Below are 27,362 nucleotides of genomic sequence, written 5' to 3' on the forward strand. Positions count from 1 at the left end.
GGCTGATGGGACCTGCACTCTTCCCCCACTCAAGTCTAACGAGGTGTCCCTGGTCCCCCTCACCGGCTGGGGTCAGAAAGGGTATAGTGGGAAGCCAGGACTTCCATCGGCATCCACAGGTGGCATCCACGCTGCCATCAGTGGTTCCCCTCAGGGAAGATCATAGGCCAGCAGCCAGGAGGTGCCTCTACCTCTGCGGGTATCATGGCTGATCAGGGACTTGGCCTTCCAGCCCCGCCTGGCAGTAGCGAGATGGCATCTCCCCTCCTCTGCTGTGGTCAAAGGAGGTTGCTAAACAGGAGATTTGAATAAGGCCCAGTCTCACAATGCCCAATAGGTCCAAGGCATTCAATCATTCATTCATTCATTCATTCATTCATTCATTTAGTGGTACCATGGATCAAACTCGGGACCTTGCCCTTGTGAGGGAGGCATGGCGACAATGAGCTACATCCCCGGCCCTATACTTTCAAAAAGTTACTTGTCCTGCCTGGAAAATCTCAAATGAGAAAACATAATGAACAGACCAACGTTGAAAAGACATAAGTCTTGGGGTTACCTATCAAGGGTTTTAAAGCAATAATGAGCACACTGAAATAAAAACATTTGAGCATCTCAAAAGAAGGAATGAAGGACCAAATGGAAGTTTTAGGACTGAACAATATAATAATTAGGAAAAAAACAAAAACAAAACCCTCACTGGAGGGGCTGGAGAGCACAATGGAAAGGATAGAGGAAATAATCAACCTGAACAACAGAGAGGGTGAAAAAAAAAGTCCAAAAACAGCAAGAGAATGTGAGGGGCCTGTGGGACTGTAACAGAACAGCTAACTAACATTCATATCACTGGAGTTCTAGAGGACAAGGAGAAAGAGAGTGGTCCTGAAAAAATATTAAAAGAAATAGTGGCTGAAATCTCCAATTTATCAAAAGAAACAAGCCTACATATTTTAGTATATGTGTTGCCAAGCCTAATATTAAAAAAGCAAACAAGATAAAAAATACACTCCAAGATACAACACAAACATTTGTAAGAAAAAAAAAATCTTGAAAGCTAGCAAGAGTTAACTCTACCTTACCTATATGCAAACATCAATCCAAACAACAGATTTCTCACCAGAAATCAGAGAAGCCAGAATAAAGTGGTAGTTTTCAAGCACTGAGAAAAAAATTGTAGAGATTAATCCTATTCTATAAGAATTCTACACACAGTGAAATTTTATAATCCAATTTTTTTCCTTCGGTTCTAAGGATCAAACTCAGGACCTTGGGATTGTGAGGCAGATGCAGTGCTATTGAGTTGAATCCCTGGCCCTATAATCCAGTTCTATACCCAACCAAACTGTCCTTCAGAAATGAAGGACAAATAACAATATTCCCAGATGGAGAAAAACGAAAAATATTTGTCTTTCACAGATCTAACCTAAAAGAAAGTTCTTATAACAGAGATGAGAAAAGAAGAAAAGCTGGAGCAGTAAGAGGGAGCAAGAATAACAAAAAGAGGAAAACTATGGATAAATACATTTTCCTTTCCCAAGGTGTTGTTTGACAGATGAAGGAAGAAGTTTAACACTGTCTAAACCAGGTGCGCTGGTGCATACCTCTAACCCCAGCTCTCTGAGAGGCTGAGGCAGGAGAATTGTATGTTTGAGCCCAGCCAGGGCAGTTTAGCCATAAAAACAAACATAGCGGGGCGTGGTGGCGCACACTGTAATCCCAGTACCGGGGAGGCTGAGGCAGGAGGATCGCTGTGTGTTCAAGACCAGCCTGGGCTACATAGTGAGTTCCAGGTCAGCCTCAACTACATAGTGAGACCCTGTCTCAAAAAACCAAAACAAACAAACAAACAAAACAAAAAACAACAAAAAAAATTGTGAAAGGCTGGGGACGTAGCTCAATATGTAGGCCTTGGGGTTAATCCCCAGTCACACTAACATATGCGCACACACACACACACAAAGTATATATAATGCTGTCTAATGTGGATCAAGGTCTGTATAGAATATTTAAGAAAACTAAATTGTAAATGAGGAAATGTAAAGGGATTTGGAGTGAACTAAATTTTCTACACTTCACACAAATTGGTAAAATGTTGACCCTGTATAAAGTTATACATGCATAACATCTACAGGTTTACTAAAAAGATACTAACCTCAAAAAATTTAGAAATATTATAGGTAAGTCAAAATGGAATTCTAAAAATGGCTCAAATAATAAACATAGAAATAGCAAACTAAAATCAAATGAGCAGACTTGAGCTCTAATATATCAACAAGTGAGCTAAGTATAAATACTCTAACAATACCAATTAAAAGGCAGTGTAGCCGGGCATGGTGGTACATTCCTGTAATCCCAGTACTTGGGAAGCTGAGGCAGGAGGATCGCTGTGAGTTCAAGCCCAGCCTGGACTACATAGTGAGTTCCAGGACAGTCTCAACTATATAGTGAGACCTATCTCAAAAAATCAACAACAACAAAAAAGGCAGTGTGGGGCAGGGGATTTAGTTCAGTGGTTCTGTCACCTGCCTCACAAGCCCAGGGTTCTGAGTCTGAACCAGTACAAAAGAAAAAAGGCAGTGTGAACAAAGAAGCACGATCAAACCATATGCAAGAGAACAATGCAGAGTGAAAATAAAACAAAAACCAAACCCACCTCCCAAATCCATCTCTCAAGCTCATGTAACAGATTCTTGCATTTATCTAAATTCCCAGGGCTGCCATACCAAAGTGCCGTAAGTGTGCTTGGAACAAGGCATTGATGGTCTCACAGTTCAGAGGTTAGAAGTCAGAAACTAAGCTGTGGGCAGGGCCATGCTCCCTCTGAAGGTCACTCCAGCTTCTGGTAGCTCTGACATTCCTCGGCCGCAGCATCTTCACTCCAGCTTTCACGTGTGCCCTGGGTGTCTTCACTAATCCTCCTCCTGTGCATGTGAGTCTCCCTAGCCATGCTGGATGACAGCCCACTCTACTGACCTTATTTCATCTTGATTATCTCTGTAAAGATCCTTTTTCCAAATAAGTTCACATTCTAAGGTCCTAGGAGTTAGGAATTCCATACACTTTTTTTTTTTTTAAAGCAAACACACAATGTTCCCAGACAAAGAAAAACAAGACCCCAAAAAAATCCATAACAATAACATTCTTTTTTGGGGGGGTACTGGGGATCAAACTCGGGACCTAACGCTTGCAAGGCAGGTGGCGGAACCACTGAGCTAAATTCCAGGCCCAACAATAACACTCAAAGTTGAAAAATCAATTAGTTTAGAGATAACTGGATATAAGAAGGTAAGGGCACAAAAGGATGGCATGAATGGTGTCTTTGTACTAAAAGCTCATTTCTGCAGATGATAATCTGCTCGTGATAAAAAGGCAGAGAAGCACGCACACATGTCGGACCAATGTCAAAGTGATGATTGGATATTGCGCTATAGCCACATAACAACCACTGTATGTGCAGGAGGAGGATACAGGGTCCTCCTACGAATCTTTACAACTTCCTGTGAATCTGTACTGAGACTAAAATTATAATGCCCATGGATATACTCACATTAAGACACATAAACTGTTTCAGAAGATAAAAAGATCCTACAAGCTTTGACAGAGTAGAAAATGAGATTCGTACAAAGGTTCAACACAACACAGATGACAGAACAATGTCTTCAAAATGAAAAGGAAATTAGAATTCTACATCTCAACTATCTACCAAGTGTGAGAATACAATAAAGATTATTTTCACACATATAAAGAGTGGGGGAGGAATGGAATTAAAGCATTTGAAGGGGGAGGGGAAGAGGGGGTGGAGGGAGGGTGGGTACAAGGGAAAAAATGAGAACCAAGACCTGGCATGTAAAGGTACTAGATCCCAATAATGAATGTAACTGTTCTGTCTACCTAGAATGTACCAATAAATTCAATTTTTAAAAAAGAGTGGGGGAGGGGTAGCCATTGACCTTTTTTTTTTTTTTTTTTTTTTGGTACCAGGTTTTGAACTCGAGCCCTTCTGCTTGCAAGGCAGGTGACAGAACCACTGAGCCAAACCCATGGCCCTGACCTTTTCTGAAAAAGGTACTAGAGGATGTGCTCCAGCAAAACCAAAGAGCAAATAAAGAGAAAGATAGAATCCAGAGAGAGATTCAACCAGAAGAGGGAACTCGGGATAAAAAGCAGCACTGAACCTGGTTGCTTCAATAGCTGGGCACTGCTACTGTACCAGGAAAGCCCACTGCTCCTGAAGCGAGGCTGGCAGCTCTGTTGGTAGAGCACTGTGGAGTGGGGGACACCTCAAACACGGTGGCACCTAGTCCCAGTGGCTCCCTGTGGATCCTAATTGGTAAAATGTGGATGGTGATGACATTTCTGACTTAGGGCCATCAGGAGAATCAGAGATGACAGCGAGGGGCAGCAGGTGGGTGCTCTTCATGCAGATGGTCCAGCTCCTTACCTCTAGCTCCTGAATAGGCACCGGTTGTGATGGAAGACAGGAAGCACACTCGATCTTTATGGTCATGGGGTTCAAGTCCTGTTTTTGCTCCTCTGTCATGATAGGAACTTCTGTTTTTAAGGTCAAAAGGCAATCTAAAATATTGGCGGACTTCTCACTGCCACGGCTCATGACAGCTTGCTGTCCTGTTGGGGAAGGCACAGCATTAGACCTGTACTCATGGCCACCCCAGATAGGCACAGAGGAGCAAAGTAACCAGAGACAAGCTCACGATAGTACCTTAAGCAAAAAGAAAAAAAGAAATCAGGAAACCCATAGCCAGGATATTTATGTAGTTTCTCAAACCGAAATCCCATCAATTCTCTAAGAGAATCACATTTTTGTCATCAAAACTTAATGGTCATCTTTTAAGAAGTTGTATTACGTATTTCCTGAATCTTCCAGAGTATAATATGGAATGCTGATGTGTGGGGGTTACCTCACACTCCGACATGACTGGTTTGGGGTACAGTCTCCACACCTATGCCATCCACTGTGGTAGCTACTGGCCATTTGTGGCTACTAGAATTTGATTAGAATGATGTAAGATTTGAAACGCAGTTCCTTCTCCACACTTGCCACATTCCCAATGCCAATGACCCCATGTGGCCCTGGGACAACTCATTAGACAAGGGGCCTGGCTCTCCCAGGGGTACAGCTGCTGCAGGCAGGTACCACAGAACAGAATACCATCAAGAGCAAATACCGTGCAGGTGTGGTAGTGCACACCTGGAATCTAGCTACTTGGGAGGCTGAGGCAGGAGGATCGCAAGTTAGACTGGACAACCTGGCGAGACTCCTGTCTCAAAATATTTTTTACGAAAAGGCTGGGGATGTAGTTTAGTGCACCTGGGTTCAATCCCCAGCATCAGCATCACACACACACACACACACACACACACACACACGGCAAATAATACATAGATATTCAAGCAAAAAGTAAGTGGCGTGTATGAGCCAAAGCACACACGTCCCAACTCCCACTATGACGGTGCTGCAATAGTTTCAACTGGGAAAATAAAACACAGGTGAGCTGAGGCACTGCAAGGTGTAGGAGGCCAAGAGGACTTTTCTTACAAAAACGGTGCCCATATTACCCAGTCAGAGACATACCGAGGTAGGCAAAAATAAAACAAAATAAAATAAACGCAATCCGTGATATAAAATAACAAAAATAAAGTGAAACAGCTTAAGTTTTAGAGGCAGAGAGATGTGAGTTCCAATCCCAAATCTGGCTGTCCATCGTCTGACAAGCTAGAGTCTCTTGAGGCTCAGTTTCCTTTCGGGCAAGGGGCGAAAGTGACGCGACCCACGGACAAGGGTGCCGCCCCACACGGCGCACGCTCAGGAAAGACCAGGTCTGTTCCTTCCCTGAAGCACCTGCAAATTTAATTCCAGGGAGCATAAAAGCCAAGTTGCTCATGTGCAGAGATGGGAAGGAGACCTGGGGGTGCGGGGAGAGGGAAGGGAAGGGAAGGGAGAAATAAAAAGAACCGTATGCCACATGAATTTGTACCAAGTCCCCCACGATGACAGCATTAAGTATCAAAAACATGAACCGACAAAGACATACAGCGAAAGTTATGAGCGATGCCTGAGGTTTAATCCCCATCACCAAACAGATAAGTAGTTATGGGAAGTCCATAGGGTGGAATATAATGCAACTAATTCAAGAAAAGGAAAAGAGTCGCTCTGTGTCAGACAAGTTGTGGGCCACAGTGATGCAGCGTCCGGCTCCTGCGTGACTCCTGCATGGAGCAAATGAAGGGGACAACTAATTAGGATTTGTGTCCTACCACTTCTTCAGCCTTTTTTGTGGGTGGTACCGGGGATTGAACTCGGGTCCTTGGGCTTGCGAGGCAGGTGGCAAAACCACTGAGCTAAATCCCCGGCCTGATTGTTCAGCCTCTTCACAGAAGACACCGCCCAAGGCAGAAGCAAAATCCACACACATGTGAACCCGAATACGCCCTCGATGACCCAGAGGTGTCAGCCACGAATCCAGCCCAGTGCCCTTGACCTTTGGGACAGCTTGTTCTTTCTAGAGGCGACTGGTCTTTGCATTGTGGGATGTTCAGCAGAATCACACTAAGCAATGATTGGTACAAGAAAAGAAAAAAGCTGTAAAAAGCATGTGGCCTAATTGGAAGCTGGAGATGTTTACCAAAAATAATTATGCTTTGGAACAGATAATCCTGTGCTGTTGTTTCTGAAAAAGCAGGCACACAGATGGCCCTCGGAGTCCCAGCTGTTCCAGTTCATGACCATGCACCACAGCATGGCTACAAAGCAGCAAACATCTTCCCATCTTCCTTGCTGAAGGCCCAGCACCCTGCATCGGTACCCAGCCCGGAGAAGCAGCTGCCACCTCCACACTGGCCACCCCTCAGGGTCCTACTGTGCGCAAAGATTTGTGCTAAACTGCTGACACCATGCCCACCCCTGGGCATTGAGACCGAGGGGGGAACTGTCAACCCCACTTCATGAAAGCAGTAACAGGCTGTACGCATCTGAGCCAGGATGAGAAGTCCACTTGTCACCAAAGCTCTTGCTTTAACTGCCATGTGGCACCTCCACGGCAGGACAGGCTACAGAAAGGGGAGGCACGGCCCCCGCGTGGTGGCTTCACCTCAGGGACTGTCATGTCCTACAGGCCAAGGCAACTTGAGCATCTCCTTCTCTCCCAGAAAAACAAGAGAGCCAAGTCTGCCCAGTTCCAAAGGGCGGTCACACGAGTGTCCCACTGGAGGTCACGACTGCCCTGCGGGACTCAAGGACTCAGGCAGCATTTGCTTTGGGCACAGGGGCCGGACAGGCTCTGGAGCTACTCACACTGACCCAGGTTCTCCTCTAGCAGAGATCGAGAAGCTACAACACAGGTGTGTTTGGTTTCTAAACCTCAAGTAAAAATCCAAATTAAGGTGGAGATGGGGCTCAATGACAGAGAAGCCCCTGGGTTCAAGCCTCAACTCTGGGGAGGAAAAACACCCCTAAAAGGTTAATATTTCCCTAAAGTATAATAACATCACCCCAAGAGCTATGAGGGCAATGACTGTCCTGACAGCTCTGGGCTTTAATCTGATGAGGTTTTGCTTTTTGTAATTGTGTGGGGTGGTTTTATCTCAGCAAAGACCCTGCAGGACAGCTGGTACAGGGCTTAAACTTTCTCTTAAAGAGAGGAGTAGTGGGGAGAAAGAGGAAGAAAGGGAAAAGAAGGGCGAGGAGGAACTGGAGGACGCAGAGGAGAAGGTAGAATAAGAGGAAGAAGGATGTAGTGCCAAGTGCCTGTAATTTCATCTACTTGGGAGGCTGAGGAAGGAGGATCTCAAGCTTGAGGCCAGCCTGAGCTACTTGGTGAGACTGTCTCCAGCTCAAATTTTAAAAGCGCTAGGTATGGAGCTCAGCAGTAAAATTCCTTGGATTCAATCCCTAGTATTGTCACAAGGAAAGACCAATAGTAGCCCCTTTCCTAATTACCTCCTTAAAAAACAAAGTCACATAATTTTATCCAAAATACATTCTAAGCATTCCATAATCAAAATATACGAATGTAAATAAATATATATCTTTATTATAATGTAGAAAGCCCAGCTTATAAATTGTGATGAATCTTTGTGTGTAGGTGTAAGTCTTTAAAAAAAAAAAAACACACACACACACAAAAGAATCAAATTCTTGTTCTGCCCACGCTGTATGGCCCTGAAGAAGTCACTTGACCTGCGTGTTTCTTTTTCCTCACTGAAAAAGATGCTACCAATGGCAGCTACTCTGCCAGCAGCACCACAGGGTCATTGAGAGGGCGACTTTGTCATGAGAAGCAATGCGAGACATTGAACGTGCTGGCATCTAATACACACTCACGAAAAACTGGTTCCTTTTCCCATTCTTTTCACTAAATGTCTCTGTAAAAACCATTTACAAAGAGCGGCATCTTAATTAGCAAAAAAGATCATGATATTCATTATTCTCACAGGTTTCTTTGGACTTTGGAATTGAACCTGTGTTCAAAGTCGGGCTTCACACTTCCTAGCTGTGTGAACTTGGACAATGTACTGAACCTCTCTGGGCCTGTTTCCTCCTCTGTACAGTGCAGACATTTACCCCCACTTTCCTGGGGAGGGGTGACGCTGAAATGAACGATACAGGGCAGGGGCTCGGTTACCATGTGGGACCCACGTGTGGAATTCTAGACACACGTGACAAGACAACACCTGTTGGGAATGAGGTTAGCTACCTGCAAGGAGTGGTGTCACTGCCAGTTGGATGCAGAGGGCACTTTGCCCCCAGCAGCCCGACACCATACTGCCTCTGTCCTTTATGGCTGAAGGCTTCTTCATTCTCTTGTGGCTTTTCTTTTTGATTTCAAAATCTCTTCCTTTAACTGTGACATCAAAGAAAGGAAAGAAATGTTAAGCAGTCATATTGAGCTGCCATATGTATGTGAATGCATGGATGGACACGGGGATGGACACACACACACACACACACACACACACACGTGTGCTACAGAGGTTCTGGAAGATTCCAGAAGCTTGTGAAGGCAAGGCTTGGCCTTTGTCCTGGTGCCTAGGGGTGGCTACATACGGAGGGCAGAGAAGCTGCTAGTTCTACACAGGACTGGAGGAGGGGTTCCCTCACCCTCACAGTTGCTACCAGAGAACAGGCAGAAAGGCTTGAGGTCGCTGTGACACACGTTGTACGCTGCACACAAAGGTCCCTTCCACGCAGCTCTCAAACACAAGTGAGGCAGAGGTTTGGGCTTTGGAGTTGAGCCCAACTCCTGACCAGTGGCCAAGTGAGACAGTGTGACCTACTGCTTCAGTGGCCTGAAGATGAGGGGATGGACCCCAGTGTGCACAAGCCCGTGGGAGGGGCAGAGTCACCTGGACTGTGCATTCCTAGCAGGCAAAACTAGCAGGCTATACTGTGCAGCCAGACTAGAGGAGGCAAACAAAACCTCCAAAATCCTTTGACAAACACCTAGGAAACTGCAAGGTGGGCAAGGATCACTGAGCCCAACTTGAGCTCCTGATGCCTCATGAGGGTGAGCGGTGTTTCATAGATGCCTTGGCACCGGTGATCGAACTCAGGACCTTGTGCTTGCAAGGCAGGCAGTGGAATCACTGAGCTAAATCCCGGCCCTGGGTCCACTCTTAAGTGATCTGCCTATTTGAGTTTCTTTGCTAATTTTTCTGTTGGTTTTAAAATTCTGTTTTGCTCTGCTGGGCTTCATTTTTACACCTGTGGATAATGATCCACTGCTAGTTCTGTGCCCATCACAACTGTCCCATGCAGGGCCCTCTAGCTTTTCCTTTGACTTTCAGTGTCTTGTTTTGCATGCTCCTTGCTGGCTCATGCCTGTGACTAAGATAATGTGTTTCTGCATGAGCAGGTCCCATGATATTGGATGCTATGTCCTTTGCCAGAAACAAATGGTTTCTTATTTTTCAAGGCAAGTCATTCCACAAACCCTACTCTTTAATGCTTCCTGACATACCATGTACCCAATCTATTTAGGAGTTTTTCATCTTCAGTAGTGTGGACAGAATAGTCATTTCAAAAAAAAAAAAGCAATAAACATTCAGAGCTCTAAAAACCAAAAATCAAAGATCTCCAGGGACCAGCAACCCATGAGGACCTGCAGCAGAGACCAGGATCTGATAGAGCCCTATCTATCTATGATGTTCAGCACAAGTCAGTGTCAGATGATGATGGCCAGCAGCGACAAGGAACAGCAGCTGGCTGGGTCAGCGGATGGCTTCCAGCATTAGCTGGTGTCATCAGAACTTCTGGCAGAGCTGCACTTTGCCAATTCATGATTTCCACCTGAATTGAGCAGAAGAACCCTTGGCTGATTGGTAACAGACCTATCCTAGCACTGCATCTATCACATACAACTGTAATTCTTTATTTGGAGTTGGCATTAGACATTAAAGATTTTCACGTCCCTAAGGGCACCACGCATGGATTAGGAACACGAAAACACTGGTGGAGCGGGATGGGATGGGACAGACAAAGTGGATGAATGGGATGCTGAGGGTGTGTGAACAGAAGATGAAAGAGATGGACGTGCGGATGGGTAGATAAACGGCTAAGTGATGGGGTGGGTAAGGGGATGAGTGGCTGGCTGGATGCTGAGATGCTATGAAGACAGACAGCTGGATGGGTGGATGGATTCAGAGGTGGACAGGCATGAGGAGGGACAGACGGGGACTGGTACGTGGATGGAGGGCAGGCGGATATACGGATAGGTGAATGAATAGGGCAGATGGATGGATGATATGGAGATGGATAGACAGGTGCATGGGGACATGACGCATAGATGGTGACAATTAGATTGGGAAATTGAAAGTGTGTAAAAGACGGCAACTATCATCTGGTTAGATATCCAAACATCACAGTGCAGTATCCTGAATTTGAAATATTTCATCATTTTCCAAGTCTAGTTATAAAATTTCAAAATCCCATCCTAACTTACTTTGAGACCTTGGTCTTTCTAATGTGTTTAAGCTGCTAAATGATGTTCTGTCGATTAATTCCTTGATCTCCATCATGGTTGTCCCCATAAAAGACGTAGGTGATGCTCTTGAAGTACTTTGTCAAGAAAATCCACAAAGAGAAAATTAAATAAAGATTAAAAAAAAAATCAGAGGCCAGATCTGAGAGTCCATTAACTGAACTAAATAAGAGCTTAAAAAGGGCATTGTATTCCTCTAACCCAAGACTTCTCAAATTTCCACATGCACATGAATCAAGGGCTCAAGTTCAGGAAGCCTGAGATTCTGTATTTCTAATAATCTCCCTGGCAACGCTAAAATCATTGGTCTATAGACCACATTTGTACCATCAAGGTTCAAACCAATTAGAAAACTGAATGGAAATCAGTTTGGTCTTATAAAAATACTAAAGCTATAAAACATCTAGGAACTCACAAGAATTACCCACAGCAGCTATAGAAAAAAATTTAACACCAATAAAGAATACAAAGGAAGGTCTGAAATAAGGGAAAGAGTCATGACCACAGTTGATGTAACCTAACAGTGGAAAAAAGGTCGATTCTTATCAAATTAATTTATAAATTCAATGCAAAAACAATTTTAAAAAGTCAAGACTGTTCACTGGGCATGTGGCCTATGCCTGTAGTCCCAGCTATTTGGGAGGCTGAGACAGGAGGATGGCTGGATCCCAGACTGCAATATGAGACCCCATTTTTTTGAAAATTAAGATTGTACAAATGGCATGTGCTCTTGGTTCTTCTTATTGCATCTCTCAAACCAGAATCCAGGCTTCCATACGCCCCTAGTCCCCACAGCATTAAAGGAACCCCTTTTCCAGACCCTTCTTAGGCCACAAGAGGCCCTAAAAAGTAATGAGCCCACTCAGGTAAGGCCAGACGCGGGAGTCTGCAGGTCTAGTTTGAAATTCTGGCTTAACCAAAAATTCTACTTTGATGATCTTGCACTATCAGAGACCTCTGCAGTAGGTTCTGATCTCCTGCTTGGAGCTATGGTGCAAGCCTGGGGGAGGGGACTAAAAGACAAAATTAAGACAAACCAGGGAGCCAGGATGGCCAATGTTGCTTAATTAGCAAAGGCACTGGTCCATCCAAGCCTCTCATTTCTATTCGTCATCAACTGGGCTACAGGTGAGCTATGTGCAAGGGTGGGACTGCATATAAAGATGTGCAGTCCTGTGGTTTCTATAGAAATGAAGACAGACAAAGCATTTTCAAATAGGAGCAGAACAGACAAAATATAGGGTTGTAATTAGAATCTTGTCCTTCTATTAAAAAGGTTTTTGTTGTGGGAATGGAATTTGGGTGCGAGTTACTCTGACCTCGGCACGTAGGCTTTGGCCAGACTCACTTCTATAAAGAAGCCAATTGTGGAGTTCACTCTACAGCCTGCACTGATTGGTAATCAATATTGTGGACCCTGCACTGCCCAAATCATCAAACCTCCCAGTCACCTTGCGTAGAAGATGGAGAGATACGGCTGGGGATTTAGCTCAGCAGTTCGCTGCATGCCTTGCAAGCGCAAGGACCTGAGTTCGATCCCCGATACAAAAAAAAAAAAAAAAAAAAAAAAAAAAGAAGATGGAGAGAGAGAGAAGGGCCGGGGATTTAGCTCAGTGCTTCTGCCACCTGCCTCACAAATGCAAGATCCCAAGTTCAATGCCCAGTACGGGGGGCAGGGAGGAGAAAGAAAATGGAGAGTAGTGCCACCTCGGAAAATGACCATGAGGACCAAATGAGAGAAAACGCTGCACACAGAACACATGGCGCCTCAGGTATGCGCTCAGACACAAGCTTCCCTTTCTTGTCTTGTGCCTTTAATTTCGTTTGTCCTCCACATTTGGCCAGAATTACTACACAGTGTACATGACTCACGGCGGCGCAAGGGCAAGAGGGGCTACACTCCTATCCCCCAGAGTAACGAGGCTCCGTCCTTACCGAAATGTGGGAAGATCATCTGCTTTGAGTGGCTTTTCGTACTCCTTGCTGTTCCTGGAAGAAGTTTCAAGCTCTGCTTGATGAGAACCAGACGATGTTAGCAAACGTCATAAAACCTGTTCCATCCTGGCTGACTAGGTAAGGAGGGGCCCTGACACATTCCTGTGATGCCGGTCTGCAGGCAGAGCCCTTGGGGCGTGGGAAGCATTTAGTAAACAGGGTCTGTTAATTGTAACTGAGCAAATAAATGAGAACTGGAAGGAACCAAGTGAATTCTAAATGTTCGGACAAATGGAGGCAAGAGGAAGCCTCTTACGCCCACAGAGGAAAAAAAAAAAGGAAAAAGTCAATTGGACACTGAACTGTCCACTTCAGCACTGCCTATATGACAGAATACTGAAAATGTTCCTAAGACTCCCAAGTTCCCAACTGTAGGGAATAGTTAAGCAAGCTCCAGTCCTATCCGCAGATGAAATCCAACGTAATTCTCACAAATCAAGTTTATGGAAAGTGTTTAAGGAAACAGGGAAATACATGTGATCACTTATTTACAATCTCAGAACACAGGAGCACTGAACACACCCAAGATAACCTTGTCCATATATATATATATACATATATACATATAAACCCTAGAACCCAAACAAAGATGTGTGCTATATGTAAACCATAAACCAAAGTGTTACACTGATTGCAGTTAATAATGGATTATTGAGTTCTTTCCTCTGCTTTTATACTTTTTTTCTTCACTGGATTTTCTTAAACCCTACACATATAACTTCTAGAGTCAGAGTGGCTTCTTTGTAAGCCCCCAAATAAGTGAAACTAAAGAAAAAGAATCAAAAACAAAGTGCACCCTTCAGGGAGTGCAGCAGGTGACCCCCTCCCTAGCAGCCGGGCCGACACACAGAAGAGGCTCCACTGCACAGCCCGGCACCTTGGCCCTGCTCCCCACTCCCTCCCCCGGGGCTTTGCCACACGCAGCTTGTCCATACAGCCATCTCTACTCACCTGGAAGAGACTTCAGACCTTTTTCTGCCTTTTCTTGTTTTTCCAGCAGAGACGCCTCATTCCGCCCCTCCCTGAGAACGTTAGCTTTCTCCAGGGCTAGTTCAGATAATTCTCTCTGATTTAAAACCAGATGTCTCACTTCCTCTAGGATGCAGAAGATAGATTATTGATTCAATTGATTAGATTTATTGAATGCTATGTGGGGCAATCACTTGCTTCTGCAAAGACACAGATCAATGGGTAAGACAGATTAAGGTCCCTGCCCTGATGGAGTTGTAGCACATGAAATGGTCCTGAAATACTGGGGGACTCAACAGAGCAACCACACGGGGCTCAGACCTCAACTGTCAATGGCTCTCCCAAAGAAGATGATTCAGCACCTGCTGCGTGTTGTATGGAATCACGGCATTTCCCTTCAAGGGAAGTAACACCATCCCCCCGTTTTACAGATGAAGACTCTGAGACTTCAGTAACTTTCCTGTGGTCAGAGAACTGGTCCTTAGCAAAGCTAGGGCTACACACAGAGGTCCTTGTCTCTAGCTAGGGGTTCACGCAGGCTGCTCTTTGCTACATCCCCAGTCCCTTTTTATTTTGAGACAGGGTCTCGCTAAGTTGTGAACCTGCCCAGACTGGGCTCAAACTTGTGACCCTCTTGCCTCAGCCACTCGGGTGCTGGAATTATAGGTGTGCACCACCATACTCAACTAGCCAAGGGCGATTTGGGCCCCCAAGGGACATCTGGAAATGTATGAAGGAATTTCCGCTGCTCATACCAGGAAGCTACCACTGGAATCTGGCTCTCTGGTGTCCTTTCTCTCCTTGAGAGTCTGTAGCCCGCTAGGACCTGCTCTAGCTCAGTAGGTCTCAACCTTTTCAGAATTAAAAACTGGTGTAAGGTTGTCTGTTTCTTCTGTTTCTGTCTTTTATTTATTTATTTATTTATTTATTTTTGGTACCAGGGATCAAACTCAGGACCCTGCACTTCCAAGTCAGGTGGCGGCACCACCAAGCTAAATCCCCAGCCAGCTTCTGTCTTTTCTTTATTGCTGTTCTGTAGTTTGACATGAAAAGGTCATTAAACAAGTGAACGCAATGATTGGCTTTTTCTCTGAGTGGGTCTTTTCTACAAACTACTTTTTAAATGTAGCTCTGTCCATTTTTTCAGCATCTCCTTTATTTCAAAAGAACAACTTTGCGGCACTGATGGTTGATACTCCCAGTCCTGTTCAGAAAGCTCCTCGGCTGCCATTCCCCATTGTTCAGCCAGAAGCTGCTGAGGTTCCTCTGTAGACAACTCCTCTGAGTGTTCCTAACCCAGTTCCTCAGCATCACCACTGTCTACCTGCAAGCCTGTGGACCGTGCTACAGCAACAACGTCAATCACAGGGTCAACTGAAGGCTCTGGCTCCTCTACACAGCCTTCAGTCTCCCTCCTGTATGATTTTAGGTCACACTTTCTTCAGGGAGATCTCAGTGTCCTTACAGAGACACTGGCCCAGGATTTCTCAATTAACCCCACACAGCAAAGACTAGCACTTGGGTCATAACTCGAGACTTTGGTTGTAAGTTAACACTAAAAGTCCAGTTGTAACCCAAGTTGTTCATATGGGAGGCCGGTGGTAACTTGAGGGTCCACTGTCCTAGAGGAGAGAGGCCAGCGGTGCGTGCCCATGACAGAGCTGCTATCTGTGACAAGAGGTCTTGAACAGTGGCTTTAATCACCGCCCGCCAATACCATAACTGGCCTGGAGGCAGGGGCTATTTCCTGACACCTCAAGCGTGTCCTGGAGGAATGTCATGCCACCAGATCAGAAACCAGCGCGTACATCATGTAAATTAGATGACGGATGCAAAGGGACACTGGCTTTGATTCTGACACTACAGGTTCAGTTTCCCTACTCTGAAGTTTGGGATTTAGGATTTTTCTCAGATTTTGGAATATCTGCACTTACAAATTGGGATACTTGGGAGATGAGTATGAGTACATTAGAATCTTTAATGTCACATATACCCCTTATATACATAGCTGGAAGGTTATTTTATACAGTAGTTCCAGGGTACCTGAGTTGTGACTGTGGCCTATCCCATCAGGTCATGTGGTGACTTCTACTTGTGGGGTTATGTGGGTGCTCAAAAAGTTTCAAGTTTTGGAGCATTTCAAACTGCGGATTTCTGATTTGGGGTGATCACTCTGCGGTGAGAAACATTTCAAATAAAACCAAGATAAAGCAAAAAACCTACAACAGACCAAAACCTACGACGTACCTAATGAGCCCAGGTCATCCGAGAGAGTCTTCAGTGGATGACAGTACTGGAATTTTTTTGAAATCTTGTCCTTGGTGTCCCAGATCCTCAAGATGATTTTGTGGAAATTCAGTTTCTTTAATAATTCCTTTGTCACGTTGACATTGAAGGTCTGGCTCCATGACACCCAGAGTTTGTCATCTTCACACCATGGCCTCACAGTCTGTACAGAACAACACACAGAGACTTCACCTGTGGAAAGACGGGCGCGGGAGCAGTGGGCAGAGCGGGACATCGCCCATCACACTGGCTCCTCACTGCTGCCCTCCACCTGCCTCTCGCCTGCTCCAAACCCAGGGCAGGAAATGGAGCGGTGTGCACCGGCCTCCGCCAGACTCTGGGTTCCTCAGAAAAAAACACGTAACATCAAAGCAGAGAACCACTTCGCGTCCTCTGTGATTACTTCTGACTTGCATGTGCACTCAGGCACACACAAAGGAAAGGAAGTTTAAGAGCTGCCACAGCTTTTGAGATACTCAGGAAATTACTGATTGAAAGTATCTAAAGAAAAAGCCATGTGCTCGGTACTCTTAGGTCAGGGCAGATTCTCACTCAGGAGGCCTGGAGTGGACCCAGAATGCGCAGGTCGGGACACTTACAGTCACTGCAGGTTGAGGTGGAGCCCACTGCGTGCTCAACACCATGCTGCGTGCAAGGCCATGCGCGCACACACACACACACACACACACACACGCGTGCACACACGCACCCCACACACCTTTATTCCCGATTCCAGGAACACCCTGGCCAGTCCTGGAAACACCACCACATCGACTTTTTTAGGTTCTTCATCATCTGGCAGGAAGAAATACTCAATGTGGTAGAAACGGCGAAGCTTTGCCATATGGTTGTGCGATTTAGGGGGTTTCCTGTATTTATCAATAAGACTTGTGTGTTTTCCTTTATGATCTAGAAGATAGAGAGAACCTTGTTGTAATTTTCTGTGGAAAAACAGATGTTTTTCCAAGAGAGTGCAGTGGTTTGGATGTGTCCTAATGGCCTGTGTTGAAGGTTTGGTGCCCAGCCTGAGGCCTTGTCATGAGGTTGTAGAAGTTTTAAGAGGTGGGCCCAGGTGGAGGAAATGTGGTCACTGGGTGCGTGGCCTTGAAGGGACACTAGGACCCTGCCCCTCGTCTCTGTCTGCCTCTAGGCTGACAAGAGATAAGCAGTTTCCTTTGCTCAGTGCTCCCAGAATGATGTTCAGGCTCACCGTAGCCCCAAATCAACACAGTCAAGTGACCATGGACTGGGACTTCTGAAACCGTGAGCTTACACAAACCATGAGCTTTCCTCCTTATAAGTTGTGTATCTCAGGTATTCCGTCACAAGTGCCAGAAGCCTCTCATTTTCCATCAATGGAAAGGCAGAGCAATTTGACAATATATATCCAAAAAACTTTTTAAGTGCACACTTTCAACCCAGAAATTCTACTTTTTAGCATTCATAATATAGAAGTGCCCACATGTACATATGCACAAAGATGCCTACTACAGTATGGTAATAGAAAATACTGAAAGCAATTTAAATGTCCACCAATAAGAGGTGGGATGGGGTGGGGGTGCAGCTTAAGGGCAGGGGTCCTGCGTAAACACGTAAAGTCCTCAGTTCCAGCTCCATCCCATCAACAAAAGTAAACAAATAATAAAAAAATAAGAGGGCTGAGGATTTAGCTGAGTGGTTCTGCTACCTGCCTTGAAAGCCCAAGTTCCTGAGTTCGATCACCGGAACAAAAAACAAAACAAACAAACAACAAACAAAAAAACAAGGGGTAAGATAAATTAGAAGCATACAATGGAATATTATATGTGTTTAAAATAAAACAATATAAGCATGTGCTCATCATCTCTAAGATATCTCAAATGTTACAATTTTAAAAAGCAAGTCGTAAAGTATCTAGGATCCATTTATCTTAAATGATTTATATATTTATAGAGATCTCTATAAACACTTACGTATTGAAGGAAAAAACAATGGGCCTACAATTTTATGTCCAGATAAAGGTATGTCAAAGTTTCAGGACATTTGGAAGATCTATTCTGCAAATACCTTTAGTGAAAGCATCAAAATCAGAAAATTAAGGGCTGGGAATTAGCTCAGGGGTCCCACAACTGCCTTGAAAGTGCAAGGTTCTGAGTTCGATCCCCAGTGGCACAAAAGAAATCAAGCCGGTGAGACTGTGCAAAGGGATAGTACGTTAAAGGTGGCCAAGTGCCAAGTTTCTTTTGCCTGGTATCTGTCAGATACCTCATTCCAGGCTCTTTTGCTTGATAACAATAGGTTCAAGATAAAAGCACCACGACTGAATGAGACAGACACCACCAAACAATGACAAAAAAGCTTAATTCACTGAGACGGAGCAATTGGAAATACGCTATCTATCTAGCCAGACAGCCTCCAAAATATCCAAGGCAATGAGACAGCACTATGAAGAGCAGCTGAAATCAATTATCACAGTGGCATAATTAAGTAGACCAAATAACAGAAAAAGAAAATGCATCAAGTTCTAGCAAGAAGAAAAGCATTTTTTTTTCTGTCCCTTGCATTGATCTATGTAACTTGCTTTGACCAAGAAAATGTCAGGAACCGAGACTGGAAGAGTTCTTGCGGCACTGGGCTGACCCCGTTGTGTGTGGCTGTCTTTGCAGGCCCAGCTGGCACAGCAGAATACCTGTCCCTGGGGATGGAACCCCAAAGCCTGCACTTCTAGGGAACAGCGGGTTCCTGTGCGCAGTGGCTCAGTTTGAGGGCTCTTACACAGCATTTTGTGGCAGTTGTTAATAGATACAGCTTTACACTCAAAGGTGTGTGTGTGTTGAGACAGGGTCTTGTTTCGTCGTACAGGCCAGCCTTGAACTCCTAGCAATGCTCCTGCCTCAGCCTCCTCAGGGCTGGGATTACAGGTGTGTGCCATCACACCTGGTTTACACTCAGATTTTGATTCAAAAGATCTGAGATGTGTTTTAAGTGATTTACAACCAGCTTATGGGCATCAGCGCTTTAACACATTCCCAACAGCTTGAGTCCCTCGTGGTATGTGTGTGACTATCCCGATGGTGGTTCACAGCGGTCTGGGACCAAGAACACATGCATTGCAGCGTCGTTGTGAATGTGTTTACCTTTCTCTGGTTTCTTCATCTGTAAAAAGCAACAAATCACCACTCACTCTTCAGGGTCTTTGAGAGGGTTAAGTATCAGAAACCCACACAGCCACTTATGCGCTGGGCCCCCTAAACTTTCTGACCATGGACCCCAGAATGGGAGGAGGGAAAGGAAAGACACACGACATGTGCGCCCTACACTTCTAAGAAAGGTCAGCAGTGCACCCCCTTTCGGGGCGGGTACTAGAACCTCCTTTAGTGCCTACCTGTGTTCGCAGGAAGGGCCAGAGAGATAATGAGGTCGCAGGGGACGACCCGGGGCACGTCGGGGTCGAAGGTGCTGGCATCGAAGGACTCGATACTGCTGTTGGGGTTCTCGAAGTCGGGCTCGTGGGCCGGAGCCCTCAGATAGTCCTCGGCATCAGACTCAAAGCGGTAAAAACTAGGGTAAGAGGAGGCCGGCCCGTTGCTTTCGCTGTCCTCATCCTCCCAATCCCAGGCGTGCAGAGACATGGCTGAGAGAAAACAGAGTCTGAGTCACCGCTGTCCCCAGGAGCTGAGCCCTACCTCTTGCAGGATGACCCACCCTTCTCTCATCTTGCTCCAGGGCTGCCCAAGTTCTGATCAATGCCTGATGCACAGCCAGCACTCCAGAAATCTGGAGAAAAAATTAACGGAAGGAAACACAGAGAAGGGCAGCTGGCAATCATTGGAGGATGAGGGGGTGGGTCCAGCAGCTTCTCTTGCCCCGAATCAGGAGTCCGTCGTTGGGCGCGTCCGGATCACCTGGCCAGGTGAGCGCGGTTCTCCGGTAATCACGAGAGGGCAGGGAGGGTGGAGAATCCGCCGTGCACCCCGGCTGAGGGAGGACTGCCACAGTCCAGGTGAGCTGCACCAAAGCACGCTGGGCGGGGAGAGCCTTGTGGGTCCCTGGCGAGGTCAAGGAGGGCGAGACTCCCCCAAGGCAAGACGTGAACCGTCACTGGGTCCTGTGCTGGGACACAAGCTCAAGTTCTGTGGAGCGGGAATCCCGGGCTACCGCAGGAAAGGAAGACTGGGTTGGAGGTGGCGACGCGGGTAAAAAGAGATGCCAGACTTGCCCCTCGGCGTGGAGACCGGGAATCCCAAAGGCGCACCGGGTACCTGCGAGCGGGGGCGCAGGGCAGCAGACCGCGGAGTAAGCAGCCGCCGCGTAAACGCCGTGCGCACGCGCACAAAGAGCCTCGTAGCTTTGTTTCCCAGTTGCTAGGAGACAGGTAGCATGGGGGAGGGGGTCGCCAAAGGTAGGACTTCCTGCCTTGGCCTAGGTGCACAGACAGTTCGGTGGCAAAGTGCTTTCCCAGCAGGAGTGAAGCCCTCAGTTTGATCTCAAACACAAAACAAAAAACAAAACACCCCCCCCCAACGCTTCAGAAGCCCAGTTGCCTTCCTTCAATCTGTATTACGCCCCTCACTGTTATTCACAGAACAAGAACAGAGGAAAGAGCTTTACGGGCTCCTCTCTCCCCTTCTTTAATAAAGGCAAAGCAGCGATAAGCTTTGCACGCTCAGACCCCAACCTCTCGTTAGATTTTATGCTCTCGTTGCTGAGGCCATGACAGTATCATCAGGATTCCTTTTCGTGAGTGATCCTGTGCCCTAATTCCCAGACGAGGAAACAGAGAGGTGAAGCAATTAGCCCAAGGCCACATAGCAAGTGAAGTGTGATGGAAAGATAAGATATTTAAATTAAAAATTATTACAGTAAAGAGATGCTTCCATTAATCCTCCAGAATACTCCTGCTCTCTTTGCACGTGATGACCCCATCGATCTTGCCACTTTTTGAGCCAGGTCTGGAAGTTCTCTTTCCTGAGTGTGATCAAAAATACCATGAATGCTGCTGTTGCGTGTCATCCAACCAGAAGTCAGCCTCATAAAAACATGACAGTGTGTCCTCCCCGACCTTACCATCCCGTACCGTGTGACTTCTGGCTCTTCCTCATAGTCAAAATGACCATGAAAGGGAATGAATTCAGGACGGAGGCAGCCGCAACAGCACGGATAGAGGCGCTCACGAAAGACCACAGGTGTGTGGGAGAGCACATGGGGCCCAGGCGGAGGGGAAGCTGGGAAGCCGTGGTACAGCTAAGCTCACAGACCTTCCAGGGCATCTGGACCAGGGGACAAGGCCAGCTTGTTCTTGAATGGTACTGCATGCTGCCAGGGCCTCTCCAGTACACCTCGGCTTCAGTCAGTCTAACAGATGGTGCCTCCAAAGTAACGGTGAGGGCAGGGCCTCCCCTGCTGACCCAAGCCTGGTTTCCCTTCAAAGAGTCCTCGAGCAGCCAAACTCTGCCCAAGCTCAGGGGTCAGAAGCCACAGGTCCTGGGCAAAGGCGCACATCAAAAATGAGAATCTGGGCCAGGGATTTAGCTCAGTGGTGCCTCCGCTTGCCTGGAAAGCTCAAGGTCCTGAGTTCGATCCCTGGTACCAAAAAAAAAAAAAAAGATTCTGTGTCTTCCCTCCAGGCCTGCACCATTCTCCAGGGCTGGGGCTTTGGAACCAGTGGCGGATTACATTTCCCAAAGCCAGACACATCAATGGATCCCTTCCCCAAAAGCTCTTCTTGACAGTGCTACGTCATGCTCCTCCTATCCGGACGTGGGTCTGGTCTCCTTCCCTTGAGCCTGGGGCAGACCGAAGACTGCCTCAGCCAACACAGAAAGTGACCCCGTGATTTCTGAAGCCTTGTCCAGCAAATTTCAGGTGCTTCTCTGCCTTGTTTTGGGGGGCACTCAATCCAGAAAGAGTCACTCTGCTGTGAGGCAGCCTCACGGAAAGACCAAGCCCCTTGCCAGCTGCCAGGTTCAGCCACCAGACAATGAAGAGCACAACACAGCAAGTGTCCCTGAGCCACCCTGCCCATGCTGTGTGGAGCGGTAACAAGTGACCCACCTGTGGCCCTCCCCACGTTGCAGGTTTATGAGCACAGCAAGCCGTAGCTCTTTGAAAGCACTAAGCTTTGGGGTGATGTGTTGCCCACTAAATAACTGGACCACAATCGGTAGTTTGAGATTACTACTACCAAGGTTCTACTGCATGCAGAAATACAGAACCACTGCCCGAGAGATGGTGTCCAGGTCAAGACCCGGACATTGTGGGAAAGGGTCAGAGCGAAGCTGTGCGGTGACTGCGGGTGGGCGTGGCTTTCCTGGCAGTTGGGGTGCGGGGGCTCTTGCCTGGGGACCTCAGCTCTCTTCCTCCAGGCTCCCCTGCATTTTCACTTCTCTTGTGTAGCTGTTCCAAGTATCTTTTGCCTATTTCTCCCCCGCACCCCCAAGGTACCAGAGATCAAACTCGGGACTTTGCACTTGCACGGCAGGCGTGGTGCCTGAGCTAAATCCCCAGCTTTATTTTTGTCAGGGTCTCACTGTGTAGTTCAGGTTGGTTTTGAACTCACTATGTAGCCCACGCTGGCTTTTAACTTTTGATGATCCTGATGCCTCAGCCACCCCAGTGCTGGGATTTTATGCCTGAATTTTGGGGGGTTTTTTTTTTGGTCCCACTTTTTCCCCCCCACTTTTTGATGACTTGTAAATTCACTGCAAATTCTGAAAGCAAAGTTCTTTACTGGGTGCCTACCCTTGTTTGTCTTTTCATTTTCTAAATGGTGTCTTTTGAAGTGCAAACACTTTGAATTTTAAAGAGGTCCCATCTATTAATTTTTTTCTTTTTGGACTGTGCATTAGATACTGTGTTGTATTTAAGAAATCTTCTCCTAATAGCAAGGGCCTTTAAATTTTTAATTAAATAAGTGCTCTTATTCCTTGACCCAGTAATAAACACTCTGGATGGAGGGCAACCTGGGTCTCTGTGTTTGTTTCATGGAGACTCGCTGGAAACCACCTCCCAGTGCTCCGTGAGAAGCGCAGCCACGGATGGGAGGGAGGGGGAAATGGCCCCAGGAGGCTGTAGAGAAGTATTATGGCTGTTTTCAAACCTTGGGTCATGTGGGAAGAAAGCTGTGCTTATGAGGTACGATTTATATACTGTAAAATTCGCCCTTTGTGTTCTGACAGATTGTATCCAGTCTGGGACCTAATGAACCGCCAATGAAGATGTGAAGTATTTCCCATCACCCCAGAAACTTCTTTCATGTCCCAATGCCTGGAAAGTTCGAGAAATAAATACACCCAAAATATACTATGATCCCTTCTTGGTGGTGGGATGGTGGATGTTTTGATTTTTTTAAATATTTTTCTGGACTTCAGTAGAAGTGGCTCCAACAATACCAAAGTGACCTGAGATCATAATTTCTTTGCTGGGGCCTCGACTCTTCTTCCCCCACACAGACACCCCATCCCCCATCTCGTACAAAGGAACCCAAGGAGACCGCTGGGTTTGCTCACTTTGAACCTCAAACAAAACCCTTGTGGATCCAAGGGGAATTATTTCAGAGGCTCCTGGTAACAGGGGCACAGACAGACAGGCCTGACAGCTCACAATTATAAACCTTCGCCTCCTCCAGCCTGGCCCCTGCAGGGAGCCCACGCCCCGCCACACCACGGCTCCCATCCCCCTCCAGATATTGAAAAGCCTTCTTTTCAATGGTGACTAGTCCAGAAAAGTTACCAAAGTTACCATTCAAAGGATTCCTTCAGCAACAGCAGCCACCAGCATGGTGATGGGGTAGGGGTGCATGTCCCATCCTTGCCTGGGCTACTGGTTCTCAGCACAGACATGAAATAAAGTCAGGTTCCTCAGCAGAGTCGGGACTCCTCAGAGTCCTAGTGAACAAAACCAGTGCTGTCCCTCCCTTCCTGGGCTGGGCTGGCAGTTTAGTACAAGGGGACAGACAGCACACAGAGGGAGATGAGTCTGCTGGAAGGACTTAGTGATGGAGGTCATTACGGAAGTGAAACTGCGGCACAATATTTGAAGGAGGTGATGCGTGGGAGGTGTTGTGGGTAGAGCAGGTGCAAAGGCCCTGAGGCAGCACCCAGTTAGAAGGGCAGTAGGAGGGTGGCAGAGAAGGGAATGGTCATGAGGGGACAGCAGATGCTGGTGTTCTCAGTCTTGGAGCCACAGTGGGGACTTTATCTTTCAATCCTGTGAGAGGAAAATAATTGTGTCCAGAGCAGAGGAGAAGGTCGGACGGAAGTGCTATCAGCATCCCTCTGGCTGTCAAGAATAGGCACAGGAGGTCAAGGGCAGTTCCTCGGGGGAGGACAGTAGGATCATATGGGTGAGGGATGCTGGGGACTTGATCCAGGGAGGTCACAGCAGAGCAGAGGCACTTTCAGGATATGTTTTAGCGGTGGAGGTGATGGGCAGTCTGACAACTGCGTGTGAGATGTATGTGTGTGGGTTAAAGGCTTTGTCCCAGCTTGGTGCTACTGGAAGACAGCAGAACCTGTAAGTGACAGGGTTTAAGTGGAGGTCTACATTATTATTAATAACAATAATAATAATTATTATTATTATTTATATTTTTGGTACCTGGGATCAAACTCAGGTCCTTGTGCTTGCAGGGCAGAGGAGGCGCCACTGAGCTACATCCTGGGCCCAAGGGTCTCTGGGTCACTGGGGTCATGCCCTTAGGTACGGTGGGACCCCAGCCCCTCCGCCTTCTTTCCTTTTCTTCCCACACAGGGAGTGAGTGGCTACTTGGCTCTACCCCAAGCTCCCTGCCATGCTGAGCTGTGACAGACCCAGGAGCGACGGAGCCAGCCATTCAGGGACTGAAACTTCCAAAACTGTGGGCAAAATAAACTTTTTCTCTTATTAAGTCCAAGATCTCAGGTATTTGTCCAGTGATGCAAAGTGGACTAACGCAAGGCTCAATGACAGCAGGGTTCTCCTAAGGACGGCTGAGGCACCACAGACAGACTCAGAAAGCAGGGGAGGGAAGGGCGGAAGTCCAACCTCTAGAATCTCAGGGTTACTCCCTGCACCAAGATACACATGCGCCACACTGCCAGTGCGATGAGCACAGTGCGGCCACTCTGGAAAACAGTTGGTCAAGAAGTTAACTATCGCTCTCACAGGACTGAGCCATCCCACCAAGAAGAATACATGCAAGAGAAACGAATTTGTGTGAACACACACACATCCATAGCAGCGCCATACCCAGTGGTCAAAGAGTGGAAACAACCCAGATGCCCCTTAACTGATGAATGGCTATAAACAGGGTGGTCTGTTCAGGTCATGGAGCATTTGTTAGCTCTGGGAAGGAATGAGGCACTTGTTCCTGCAACAACATACATAAACCCTGTAAACACAATGTTATCATGCTCTCCGCAAAGCCATCCACGACAGGTCCTTGTATGATTCCAGTTATGCCAAGTGCCCAGAACAGGTGAATCTGTAAGGAAAGCAAAGGAAAGGAAGTAGAGATTAGCACAGCTGAGGAGTGGGAGGCGAGGGGGGTGGGCTAACTGTACAAAGGTTGGCAGAGGCGAGGTGATGAAATGTCCCAAACCTAGATTCAAAAATAAGTCATGGCTATACAACTATAAATATATTAAAACATTGATCAGTGCACCTTAGATGGTTGAAATCTTTTTTTAATTATTAAACTTTATGGTATAGACATGATAAGCGGCTGGGATTTAGCTCAGTGGCACTGCACCTACCTTGCAAGCACGAGGTTCTGAGTTTGATCCTGGTACTGAAAAAAAAGTCTCCAGCCCCAGAAATAACTAGAGAATCTGCTCTCGAATCCATTCTCCCTGTGCACTTCTGTGCATACATCTTGGTGGAAATTATCAATATTATTTTATACAGTTCCCTTGCTACTGTCATATATGTACTAACATTGTACATAATATTCTTCAACTTGCTTTCTTCTCTGGCCCTTGCTTGGTGATTTGCCCTTGCTGACATCCTGATGGGCATCAGTTTCTCACAAGTATAAGCAATGAGGCAGTGAGCATCTTGTGCACGTGTCTTCCTTTCCCTGTTTTGGGGAGGGGAGGGAGACAATGGGGATGAACCCGGGGCCTTCTCATTGGCCTCATCCCTAGTTTTTGTTTTTAACTTTGAGGCATGGTGTCACTAAGCCACCCAGGCTGGGGTGCAAATGTGTCGAGGATAGAAGTCATGAAGTAGAATTGAGGTAAACCTTTTCTTCAAATTGCCTTTACTTTTGCAATTAAAAAACAAACCGAAAGAAAGTATGTACAAGTGGTTTGGGGCAAGGACATCCAACTCCTTCCCAGGAGAGGTGCACCTTGGGCAGTGTTCAAGAATGAGCTGGAGTTTGCCAAATGGACAGAGAGCTGATTCCGGGATAGTGTGGCAGAGAAAACAGATTTTTTTTTTTGTTTTGCTTTGCAAAACTGAAGCATAAAATTTAAGGAAAGAGAACTGTATTGCTTTTCAAATGAATGGCAGGATTTAACACTTAAAATCAGACAGAGCTGCTCACAAGGCTAGCGTGCGTGTATCTTACAAAGACGGTTGAGTGCCCCTCTTGGTGTAACAGGGCTGGATAACCGGTCCCAGCAGAAAACAAGTAGACGCCATCACCACACGTCTCTTGTGCAAAAGAAAGGGAAAATGGGTTAGCAGTTCCTTGAGAAGCAGGGATTTCTGCCTTCTAGAAATGTGTTCTAAGGCTTCAGAGAAAATGATGGCAAACAGCAACCTGCTAGACCGACCCTAGCCAAGGGATGGAACCAGGTCCCACTGCCAACCGCTGTGGTAGGAGTCCCATCTCTGCCTTCCAACACACACACACACACACACACACACACACATGCGCGCGCGCGCGCGCGCGAGCGGCACCGGGAGAGCAGCAGGTCCTTCTCAGATGGCGTCTCACCAGCGGGACGGCCTGATCTGGCCTCCTCGCCCCTCTATGCCTGTCTCCTCCTCCGCTCCAGTTACTACCACGTGGGGCTCTGCACTTCCACGGCGGTACAGAAGTGGCTTTGGGACACTGAGTTTAACCGGAGAGAAGGATTTCCCCACATCCACAGGCAGAGGGCGGTGAGAGCGAGCGCTCTGAGCCACCCTCCAGGGCTTTCTTCAGAC

General features: G+C 46.7%; 1 protein-coding gene and 1 long non-coding RNA gene across 8 annotated transcripts in view; one reads left to right on the forward strand and one right to left on the reverse strand.

Moving 5' to 3' along the window:
* The window catches only part of Cfap92 (cilia and flagella associated protein 92 (putative)), a 47,453-nt gene extending 26,158 nt beyond the window's left edge, over positions 1-21,295 (reverse strand). For 5 of the 7 annotated variants that reach the window (XM_010641156.2, XM_010641155.2, XM_010641154.2 and 2 more), the window contains exons 1-9: positions 21,088-21,295; positions 19,612-19,860; positions 16,966-17,156; positions 16,209-16,410; positions 13,944-14,087; positions 12,933-13,008; positions 10,959-11,074; positions 8,715-8,861; positions 4,442-4,626 (exon numbers count right to left, since the gene is read on the reverse strand). In XM_010641156.2, the coding sequence (XP_010639458.1) occupies positions 4,442-4,626; positions 8,715-8,861; positions 10,959-11,074; positions 12,933-13,008; positions 13,944-14,087; positions 16,209-16,410; positions 16,966-17,156; positions 19,612-19,860; positions 21,088-21,217 (1,440 nt within the window). In that variant the 5' untranslated portion in view covers positions 21,218-21,295. The remainder of the gene's footprint in view (positions 1-4,441; positions 4,627-8,714; positions 8,862-10,958; positions 11,075-12,932; positions 13,009-13,943; positions 14,088-16,208; positions 16,411-16,965; positions 17,157-19,611; positions 19,861-21,087) is intronic. The other 2 variants (XR_004514316.1, XR_004514315.1) reach the window with 1 other exon arrangement.
* Positions 20,080-23,515, forward strand: LOC117283360. Its single transcript, XR_004514317.1, has 3 exons — positions 20,080-20,139; positions 21,854-22,091; positions 23,405-23,515. It is a non-coding gene; the product is annotated as an uncharacterized LOC117283360 (long non-coding RNA).
* Positions 23,516-27,362: the final 3,847 nt, after the last annotated feature.

This window comes from Fukomys damarensis, unplaced genomic scaffold, assembly GCF_012274545.1.
Source record: "Fukomys damarensis isolate Sample0158 unplaced genomic scaffold, DMR_v1.0_HiC HiC_scaffold_25, whole genome shotgun sequence".
Taxonomy (NCBI): domain Eukaryota; kingdom Metazoa; phylum Chordata; class Mammalia; order Rodentia; family Bathyergidae; genus Fukomys; species Fukomys damarensis.